The sequence below is a fragment of the Theropithecus gelada genome, chromosome 15 (genome assembly GCF_003255815.1).
Source record: "Theropithecus gelada isolate Dixy chromosome 15, Tgel_1.0, whole genome shotgun sequence".
NCBI lineage: Eukaryota > Metazoa > Chordata > Mammalia > Primates > Cercopithecidae > Theropithecus > Theropithecus gelada.
The window spans coordinates 60,389,523-60,401,401 of NC_037683.1; the positions used below are offsets into that span (position 1 = coordinate 60,389,523).

General features: G+C 37.9%; 1 protein-coding gene across 1 annotated transcript; it reads right to left on the minus strand.

The window, feature by feature from the left end:
• Positions 1–10,634: 10,634 nt before the first annotated feature.
• Positions 10,635–11,669, minus strand: LOC112608298 (interferon alpha-8). The gene has a single exon (XM_025360113.1). The coding sequence runs from the start codon at positions 11,643–11,645 to the stop codon at positions 11,076–11,078; it is 570 nt and encodes a 189-aa protein (XP_025215898.1). The 5' UTR covers positions 11,646–11,669; the 3' UTR covers positions 10,635–11,075.
• Positions 11,670–11,879: the final 210 nt, after the last annotated feature.

The following is an 11,879-nucleotide window of genomic DNA, read 5'->3' on the forward strand; positions in this document are numbered from 1 at the left end:
TGCTGATAAAGACATAGCGAAAACTGAGGGGAAAAAAAAGAGGTTTAATTGGGCTTACAGTTCCACATGGCTGGGGAGGCCTCAGAATCAAGGTGGGAGGCCAAAGGCACTTCTTACATGGCAGTGGTGAGAGAAAAATGAGGAAGTAGCAAAAGCGAAAACCCCTGATAAACCCATCAGATCCTGTAACACTTATTCACTATCACAAGAATAGCATGGGAAAGACAGACCCCCATGATTCAATTACCTCCCCCTGGGTCCCTCCCACAACATGTGGGAGTTCTGGGAGATACACTTCAAGTTGAGATTTGGGTGAGGACACAACCAAACCATACCAGAAGGGTAAACAGGACTTTGTCTTGCATCTTGGATACCAGTTCAGCCACAGTGGATATGGTACCATTCAGGGTCGTGAGTCACCCATTCAAGACCCTAGTTCCCAGATGACATTTCTAGACACACCTTGGGCCAGAAGGAAGCCTGCTGCTGAAATGAAGAACCCAGTTCAGGGAAGATTCATCATCTACTGATTAAAGAGCCCTTGAGCCCTGTAAAAGCAGTGACAATATCCAGGTAGTATACCACAGGCCTTGGGTGGGTCTCTGAGACATGCTGGCTTCAAGTGAGAATGAACATATTCCCAGCTGTGGTGACTACAGTGAGGGACTCCTTCTGCTTGAGAAAAGCAAACAGAAAAGTAAAGGGATTTTGTCTTACGCCTTAGGTACCAGGTTGGCAACAAGGCAGTGGAACACCAAGTGTGCTCTTGGGGGCCCTGATTTCAGGACTTGGCTCTCAGACAATATTTATGGATCTGACCTAAGCCAAAGGGTAGCCTACTTTTCTGAAGACTGTACCCCAGGCTTGACAGCATTCACCAGAAGCTGACTGAGGAGCCCTGGGTCCTTAACTGAACATTGTTAGTAGACTGGCAGTACTTCTCATGAGCTGGTGGTAGTGGTGGTGGCCATGTGATGAGGCTCCTCTGACTGTGGAAAGGGGAGAGAAGAGTGGAAAGTTCTGTGTCATGTGGTTTGAGGGCTAGCTCAGCTGCAGTAGAATGGAACACCAGGTACATTTCTAGGGTTTTTGATTCTAGTCCTGTCTCTAGGATGGCACCTCTGGATGTGCAGGGGCCTGGGGAAACCCACTGTCCTGAAAGGCAGAACACAGGCCTGGCTGACTTTGCCATCTGCTTATTGTAGACCCCTAGGTCCTTGAGCAAACATAGGCAGTAGCCAGGGAGTGCCTACAGCAGGGCTTGGGTGAAACCTAGTGCAGTGCTGGCTTCAGGTCTGACCCAGTGCAGTCCTAGTGGTGGTAGCCACAGGGGTGCTGCTCTGGCACTCCACCCCCAGCTCCAGGTGGCTCAGAACAGAGAGAGAGAGAGAGAGAGAGAGAGAGAGAGAGAGAGAGACAGAGAGACTCTGTTTGTTTGGGAGAAAGTAAGGAAAGAGAACAAGAGTACCTGCCTTGTAATCCAGAGAATTCTCCCAGATCTGGTCGAAGACCATCAAGGTGTTACATCTACGAGTCCATAAGAAACAGCATTACTGGGCTTGGGGTGCCCCCAAAAGCAGAAACAGCAACACCCAAGTTTTTTCAAATATCTGGAAAGCCTTCCCAGAACATCTTTCAAACATGAAAGAGAAGAAAAGACGTTCTCAAACAAAATCTGAGGGATTTCATGAATATCAGACCTGTGCTACAAGAAATGCTAAAGCAGTACTTCAATTAGAAAGGAAAGGACATTAATGAGAAGTAATAAATAATCTGAAGTTACAAAAGCCACTGGTAATAGTAAGTACACAGAATGACATGGAATATTATAACACTGTAACTGTGGTGTGTAAACTACTCTTAAGTAGAAAAATAAAAAATGAACCAATTGAAAATAATATGTCTAACAAATTTTAAGGCATAAACAATACAATAAGATAGAAATAGAAACAACAATAAGCTAAAATGCAGGGAGATGAAGTTGAGGTGCAGAGTTTATATTAGTTTTCTCTTTGCTTGTTTGTTTATTGATTTATTGATTTACACAAACAGAAGTTGTTATCTACTTAAAACTGTTATTTGATAGTATTTGCAAGCCTCATGGTAACCTCAAATTTAATAACTTATAACACATAAAGAAAAGAAAAGTCAGAAACTAAATTATATTACATGAGAAAATCACCTCAAATGAGAAAGGAAGACGGAAAGGAAGGAAAAAAGAAAGAGAATAAAACAAAACAAGGGGGAAATAAAACAAATGACAAAATGGCAGGAGTAAACCCTTATTTATCAATTATAACATTGAATGGAAATGGACTTATCTCTCCTAGCAAAAGACATAGAGTGGCTGAGTGGATAAGAAAAGTAAGACCCAGTGATAGGTTGTCTACAAGAAACACACTTCACTTATTTCACCTATATCACCTATAAAGACACGCATAGACTGAAAATAAAGGGATGGAAAAAGATACTCCATGCCAATGGAAACCAAAAAAGAGCAGGAGTAACTATACTTATATCAAACAAAATAGATTTTAAGACCAAAAGTATAAGACGAGACAAAGAAGGTCACTATATAATGATAAAAGGGTCAATGCAGCAGGACGATATAACAACTGTAAATATATTAAAACACTAGCACACCCATATATATAAAGCAAATATTATTAGAGCTAAATCAAGAGGTAGATCCAAATACAGTAATAACTGGAGACTTCAACACCCCACTTTCAGCAGTGGACAGATCTTCCAGACAGAAAATCAACAAAGAAACATCAGACTTATTCTGCACTCTAGTCCAAATAAATCTGAGAGATATTTAGGAAACATTTCATCATATAGCTGCAGAGTACACATTCTCCTCCTAAACACATGGATCATTCTCAAAGACAGACCATATGTTATGTCACAAAACAAGTCTTAAAACATTTTAAAAAATGAAATGCTATAAAGCATCTTCTCTGACCACAATGGAACAAAACTAAAAATCAATAACAGGAGGAATTTTGCAATACAAAAACATGAAAATGAAACAATATGCTCCTGAATGTCCCATGCATCAATAAAAAAATTAAGAAGGAAAATGAAAAATGTCTTGAAACAAATGATAATGAAAACATGACATATCGGAATTTATGGGATACAGCAAAAACAGTACTAAGAGGGAAGTTTATCATTATAACATCAACAAAAAAGAAAAACTTCAAATAACTTCAAATAAATATATAATGATTTCAAACAACTCTATAGGAAAAAAATCTAATAATCGGACTTAAAAATGGTCAAAAGATCTGAATGGAAATTTCTCAAAAGGAGACATACAAATACCAAGCAGGTATATTAAAAGGTGCTCAACATCATTGATCATCAGAGAAATGCAAATCAAAACTACAGAGAAGTTATCTCACCCCAGTTAAAATGGCTTTTATCCAAAAGTCAGCCAATAACAAATGCTAGCAAGGATATGAAGAAAAGGGAACCCTTATAAACTGTTGGTGGGAATGAAAATTAGTACAACCACTATGGAGAAGAGTTTTGAGGTTCATCAAAAACTAAAAATAGATCTATCATAAGATCCAGTAATCCCACTGCTATGTATATACCCAAAAGAAACGTAATCAGCATATCGAAGAGAATGTGGACTTCCATGTTTATTGCAGCACCATTCACAATAGCCATGATTTGGAAGCAATCTAACTGTGCATCAGCAGATGAATAGACAAACAAAATGTGATACACACAATGGAGTACTATTCAGCCGTACACAACGGTGAGATCCTGTCATTTTACACAGCATGGATAGAACTGGAAATCGTCATGGTAAGCGAAAAAAGCCAGGTCCAGAAAGACAAACTGCAAATTCTCATTTATTTGTGGAAGCTAAAAATGAAAACAATTGAATCCATGGAGATAAAAGGATGGTTACCAGAGGCTGGGAAGGGTAGTTGGGGGGCCGGGGGAATTAAGACAGTTAATGGGTACAAAAAATAGTTAGAAAGAATAAGACCTAATTTTTGGTAGCACAACAGGGTGACTACAGTCAAAAATAATTTAATTGTGCATTTTACAATAACTGAAAGAGTATAATTGGATTGTCACAAAAAGGACAAATGCTTGAGGGTGTGGATACACCATTTACCCTGATGTGATTACTATGTATTGCATGCCTGTACCAAAGTATCTCATGTACCTCATAAATATACACATACTATATAGCCCCAAAAATTAAAAATAAAAAAAGACATTTTAAAAAAAAGAATCACAAAGACATAACCAGGTTTATTTTTTAAAAAGGTCTATTTGGCCCTTCTCCTGTACTGATTTTCCCACAAGTGGTGGAGGACTAAAGAAAAATCAAATTATTTAACATAACAAATAGGGCCCTCTAGGAGAGAAGCAATCTAAAGGTTGTGTCTCTAACCTGAGGCAGATATTTGAGAGGTTTCTGCCAAATTGAAACCCCACCCTGCTACCTAAGCAATTAACACCTAGGCAATTCACACACAATTTCCAATAAACTACCTCAATTACAATTTTGAGCAGATCACCTCAATATGTGTCAATTCTAGCCCTACAAAAATCCACAGGTGAAAGTTGGCAATCATTCATTGAGGCCTCTGAAATTTCCTTACTTGTGCCAGTATTCCATTTAACTACCAAGTCAGGTGGGACTGATGCCAGCTTATTTGTCATTCAGTGTAAGAGTGAGGATTTTCTCCTGATATAAAATCAAGGGATAGAATCTTAGAATAGGAAGGAATTTGTAAAACTAAGAACTTACTCTTAAGAAAGAGATCATGTCCCTTCAAACAGGAGATGTTTTGCTGAGTTTCTTTGCAATTCAACACCCAGATTGGCAGGCTCGCCTGCCTTCTAGTTTGACACAGAACATAGAGGGAGGGATGAGTCAGGAGGCCCTGAGACGCTGAGCAGGCTGGAGGCAAGGGACACATTCTGACCCTTTCTCTCTCCACATAGCTGTCCATTGCCCAAAGGACATGTCCTGCCTGACCCGGGAGTATTTTCCCTCTCTATGATACAAAAGCTTTGGAAATGGCCTTCTTCCAATATCAGGAACAGTTCTTTCCGAGAAAGAGCCCCTTTTACCTAGGAAGAAAATTCTCCTGCCAGGGACACACTTCTGCATATAGAAAACAGCCTGCTCCCCACAGACTTGGCTGCTGTCTTGGTCCATCACGGCCAGTAGGTGGCTGCCTGCCCCTGTTAATGTAATAGGTCCCAAGTGAAATGGAATCTTCCATCTTCCCCTTTTCCTACAGCTACTCTTACATCACTGTAACAGGGGCATTCCCTCATTTTCAGAAATATTCGCCGGAAGAAAAGAAAAAGAACTTCTTATATAACAGTTTCTGGAAAAACTAAAACTTATACTCACGTTTTACTTTTAATTGGTGGCTTTGTACTCTTAAAGGGAAACTGATGAAAAAAACCTGCAAGGGAACAGAAGTCGGATGTATGAAGAGGCAGAGCAGGTTAATGAGGAGTGAAGAAGAGAGCACAGTGGAGATTTCTAAAGGAAGACGAAGGAAACTAATGTGATATGGGAGTGAAAATTGGGATCCAGAAAAACAGGGGGGCAAGGGCATGTCAGATATCAGAATCGAAAAATGGGTACTATGTACAGGTCTATTTCACTTCAGTTTAGGAGACAACTTCCCTTCCAGATATTTCTACAAGCTGCATTTTCCTGACTGAATATATAAACCAGATTTTTCTTTCATCTGGAGGGTGACTATTTTTCAGTGTTCTCTGGAACACTTCCCAGAATGGCATTTTTTAGACTGTCATATTTTTGTAGGTAGTTACTGAGGGGTGGGGGCAGAGTTAGCTCTCTGCTCTGATATTTACATGTGTGCAAAGATAATGAAATGAAGTAATAACTGTATTTTAAGCCTTCAGTGAGAAATACTGAAATTTAAGTGTTCTTAAATGTTTGTTCAACATTCACAACTACAAATATTTTCTTCTCTGTATTTATCTATAAAGACTAAAGTTCAGAGAAATTAGGTGAATTTCCTTAGATCACACAGAACTGCTGTCAGAATCTAATGTAGAATCCTACATTACATATTATGGGAAATGTTAAAAGTTTCATATATTAGACTACTATTGAGTTTTTAAAAAGCTTTGATTCCAAAATTAAACGGATGTCTTCCTGGTCTTCTTTTAATTGTTGCATGCTATCATGTTTTGGGGGGCCAGTTTTTACCTATTTTTTACCTTAGATAGTGGAGAAAACTTCACTGATCCAGTTTTACTCTTCTGTCTTATAAATTGTCCTAAATGTTACATTTATTGCAATTTGGTTATTTGTGCATCCTGAAGAACTTGTGATTTTCATGAAATTACTGTTCTACATAGATGAAATATAAATTTAATCAGGAAGAATACACTGATAATGTAAAACAACAGAAGAATTATTGGCATACCTTTCCCTATTAGGAAATGAAATGAATTTATAACAGTAATACTAAAAACAATGTGATATAGGAGAAAATAAAGTTAGCAAACTTTTAAAGCATGTAATTTCACCAAATACATGGTGAAATACATTTGAAATTATATTATCTCTAGTAATTATATTTAGGAAAAAGATATAGCTGATGTTAACATGGTGGAAAGAAGTTTTCAATAAATTATTTTAAAATGATAATAAAGGCAGAAATCCAATTGAAAATGTCACACTACAAACACTAATAAAATCTTGATAGAACAGAGAATTGAGAGTGATATTACATTTTAAATAAGAATTCCTGGGGTATAATTTTATGCTCATAATAGCTAAATTTTTAAAATGTTGTTTTTGTTTTTGTTTTTGTTTTTTTTTAATGTACACAAATTTCTAACTTTTTCCTGTGAAACAGGGTATGGCTATAGAGACTCGGATGGCAAATTATGAAATAAAGCCTGGTGTCAGGATTTTCTTACCTAAAACAAAAAATGCAGGAAAGTTAGGTAAAATGTATAACACATAAACCACCACCAAAGAATGGAAGGGAAATAATATTTGAAAAGAATTAAGACATTGATTAGAGATGCGGAGTGTGATGATAACATTTATGTGTCACCTTGGCTAGGCCAGGGCACCCATGTTTTGGTGAAACATTATTCTAGGTGTTCCTGTGAAGGTATGTTTTAGATCAGATTAATGTTTAAATATTTGAGTAAAGCAGATTATCCTCGATAATGTGGGTGGGCTTCATCCAATCAGTTGAAGGCTTAAAAGAAAATGATTAATTTCCCCAGAAGCAGGGGGAATTCTGCCAGCAGACCACCTATGGGCTCCAACGGCAACTCTTCTCCAGGTCTCCAGCCTGCTGAATTACACTGCAGATTTTGGATCTGCCAAGCTTTCACAATCACGTGAGCAAATTCTTTAAAACAAATCTGTCTCACACACACACGTGCACACACATACACATACACACACACACACACACACACACACAACCTGATGGTTCTGTTTCTCTGGAGAAGCCTGACATATACAGGTTGGGAAGCCAAGCCATGTCCACCTCCTAAATTTCTCTATCCTCCCCTCTAGAGGACAGAAGACTGCAAATGATACAATTTTTGTAATTTGTCTAAGGCCCTGGTCAACTCCCAGTTTGAAAGCAGCAAATCCAGATGTTGAGTGTGTAGCCAGAGGAAAGACTCAAGAGGCCCGTGTGCAGTTTGTAGGCTCTCCCTCCCTGCTACCTCAGCAATTCACACATACTTCCCAGTGAAATCACTCCATGAATATATGGTGTCAATTATAGGAATGCCTCTCAAACTCTACCAAAATTCATACATTTGAATAAATAGACCTCACTAGCTCTCAGGGAACAGTCATGTTATTCTTTCACATTCCTTAGCTTCCATGGGAATTCTTCCTTTTGCTAACTAGGCAAGGGTTTTACTGTTGAGTGGAAGAACTGTAAAGATCATTATTCAAAGTGACAGTGAGAAAATATTTTAATTTGTTAATGTTTGAACTCTGATATTAGGAATAAATCTGTGAAATTAAGATTGTACTGCTGTTTTAATGCACCATTAAACATGAGGTTTCTGTAAGCAGTATTAAGTTCCAATACAAAATGGCAGCTCTACCTATGCCCTGGAGTCCCAATGTATGAGGATGGGGTGATCCTGGGGAGTAGACTGTTCTGCACAGTAGGGTGTGGGCAGATATTACATCTCTGTGTCCATCTCACTGTGAATCCCAAGGAGCCCATGCCTTGACTGCACCTGGAAACTCATTCTCTTTGTAACAGACCGGGGATAAGGAACAAACTTGGACAACACTAGCATCTCTTCTTGCCAAGAAGTAGCTTTTTTGCAGCACAAAGAGAAATCTCCAGAACTGGTAGGATTCCTCCATAGATCAGAAACCTGCCCTCCAGTCTTGATTGCTGCCCTTGTCACACTTGGTCCCAGGGGACTGTCTTTTTTGTTTAACTTCTGCTTTCTACTTTTACTTTTCTACTCTTTAGGGAAACCATGAAGCCAGAACCACAACAGAACAGAAAGCAGCTCTGTGTGAAAGGGCAGGACGATAAAGGGAGTGAATGACCAAGGAAACCCTGGTGATATGAGAGTGCATCCTGGAATGCTGCAAGCCAGGGAAGGAATGTACCAGGTGCCAGAATCAGTCAATATACATCATGTGTCTTCTGCAGTTCAAACTAGATGCTTCTCCTATCTCAGGAAAAGCAGCAGCCACCATTCCCTGACTGCATATAAAGAGGACACATCTTTGAAATGAGGAGTGACAATTTTTCAGCCTCTCTAGAATTCTCATTTTCTCAGTCTCCTTCCATTGGAGGTCAGTTACTGAAATATAGGACATAGTCCCTAAGAATTTTATAGAAAGACAAATATTATCATCTACAACTGTACGAAGAAAAATAGGAAAATACCTACCGTATTTTAACTCCTTATTTGATAGAAGATATTATCATAGGTGCTTTAAAATTCATGTGTTCCTTTAATATTCACAACTATAAAAATATTTTGAAACCATTTTATTTATGAGAAAACTAAGGCTCAAAGAGATTAAGCAGATTGATCAACAATACACTTACATCCAAGCAGAATGAAATTTTGGTGTCAAATTCTTTAATGTAAGTGATGGGTGATTTTGTCAGTTTTGTATTCCAGATTTCTGTTATAATTGCTAAATCTCCTTTTATTCATGAATTATACACAATTATACACAAGTCTTCCTTGTTTTCTGAATATCCATGGTTCATGTATTTTCACTTGGTGTTGACCAGTTTTTTTCTTTACCTTAGGTATTGAGAAAGAAAGTCTCTGATTGTTTCCCACTTTTATTTTGTGAGGGATGTTTGTCAGGCTTTATGTCCATAGTAATTCGGTTCTTTCTGGATTGACAAAGACTACAATATTCATGAAATCAGGAAGAATTACCAAAGTGTAACATAAAAGATCTTCTTATATCTAGCACTACAAGAAATTAAGATGGATTATAAAGCTGCAGAAGAACTGTACTAAACCAATGTGACAACAATGGAAGTTAACTAACAACAAATAAGGCCAATACTTCCAGGTGTCATTATATCATCATCATTAATTATTTTGGTGAAGGATTGAATTAGTTATCTCTTACTCCCTAACAAGTTAACAGAAACTAGGCAGCTTACTAATAGTCAAAGTAGTATTAATTAAAACAAGAATAAATTATAATTATAAATAATATACCATGATTTAAAATAATATATTAAATATATTAATATGATTTGCTAGTACATCAGTTATATGAAATCTATCCAGAAAAAAATATTGACAAAGGAAATACTATGCACAGAAAAGGTAACCCACGTTCTTTCTTTCCCCCATCACATCCTATTTTTTCGCCCTCTTCAGAGTCACTAACTTCTCTTATTTACACTTCCAGCTGCTACAGTGTGGTTTGTTCTGATTTATTTTACCATAATAACTCTCATAAGCTTGCCAGTGTCATCTGTTTTCCCAAGGTAGTGGACAGTTTCAATGTATACCTTCTGGGAATCTACTGATAACTCTTTTCAGAATATTAATTTTCTTAAACTTTTTTTCCTAGTATTTTCTCCTGTTGTCCTTCTAATGTGTGGCCTTTCCATCTGTTTCTTTGTGGCTCTTTTCTTTCCTTCCTTAACTGTGGAAGGTCCTCCGAATCATGTTTAAGCCATTTTCTCCCTCAACACTCTCTCCCCACATGAGCTCCTCCATTTCAGTTACTGCATATGAACCTCTAGCAATTGCATTCTTTATTAATTGCAAACTCATATATCCAGCTGGCAGTGCACAATTGTACTTAGATGTCTACCAGTTAGCATGTAGAGGGTATCTCTGCGTTTAGTTTTATTTCCTCACATGCCTTGGTCTACCTTCTGGGGAGATAAATTCATTGGTTCTTTCTTCTCATTATGGCATTAGACATAACTGATATTAAGTATGATTACTGTTTTTAGGTTTCTTTCCCTACAAAAAACAAAGATATGAGAGAGCAGGAATTGTATTTGTTATGTTCACCTGCATATCTTGAGGGCAACATACAACTTAATTTAGACAAAGTTCATTTTTACTTATAATTTGAACGTACTAAGCATGGATAAAGGAATCGTACCATCCATTCTTTAATCAGTTTGCACAATCAGGTTTGGAGTTAAATTTTAAAGAATAAATAAATAAATATAAGAATTTTTCTATAGTAAAAATTTAATAAACAAGGCAAAATAATAAATATAAAGAACATATTTTTGTTACACAATTCACAATGTAAAAGTTCACATAATATAATATGAACAAAACTAATTTAAGTCCTATAAATAGTTAACTAAATAAAGATTTAAATAAATAGATGAATAGATCCATCAGCATGGTCATCTGTAAGGGACTAGTGCCCATACAGATGAACAGGATGTTGCTTAACACTCCTGAAAATACTTGACATATTTGATTCAACTCATGGCATGGTTACAGCGGAAACAAGAGTCTTTGAAAGAGCACAACTTTGGAAGTGTGAGCTGCTGTATTAGTCTATAAGAATCATTTCCATGTTGCACCAGGTCTTATTCCTTACTCTTCAATCTTTTTTGCAAGTTGATTGATAAAGAGAAGGATCTCATGATTTCTGCTCTGACAACCTCCCAGGCACAAGGGCTGTATTTCTTCTCTGTCAGATAGAGAGTGATTCTTCGGAAGTATTTCTTCACAGCCAGGATGGAGTCCTCGTACATCAGGTGAGTCTCTGTCACCCCCACTTCCTGCATCACACAGGACTCCAGGTCATTCAGCTGCTGGTCAAGTTCGATGTAGAATTCATCTAGAAGCGTCTCACTGAAAGCAGCAGATGAATTCTTTGTGTTGAAGAGGTTGAAGGTCTGCTGGATTATCTCATGGAGGACAGAGATGGCTTGAGCCTTCTGGAAGTTTTTGTCATCAAACTCCTCCTGGGGGAATTCAAAGTCATGTCTGTCCTTCAGGCAGGAGAAAGGAGAGATTCTTCTCATTTGTGCCAGGAGCACCGAGGCCCTCCTGTAACCCAGGCTGTGGGTCTGAGGCAGATCACAGCCCAGAGAGCTGAATGGCTTGTAGCTGAGCACCACTAGGGCCATCAGTAAATAAAAGGTCAAGGCCATTGTAGATGTTGCGGATGCTGCTGAGCTGGTTCAGATGGATGACCCTTAACCTTGGGCTCTAGGATCTCTGAAGACTTTGGTTTGTACACGGCCTTATATAGGGAACATACTCATTTCCACTTTCTGAACGCTACTGCATTTTTTTTCTACTTCTGTTTTTGCTTTCCTTTATGCACTCTCTACATGGGCTTAAGGAAGTGTTTCTCAACCAGTTTTCTTTTCATTACTGCATTC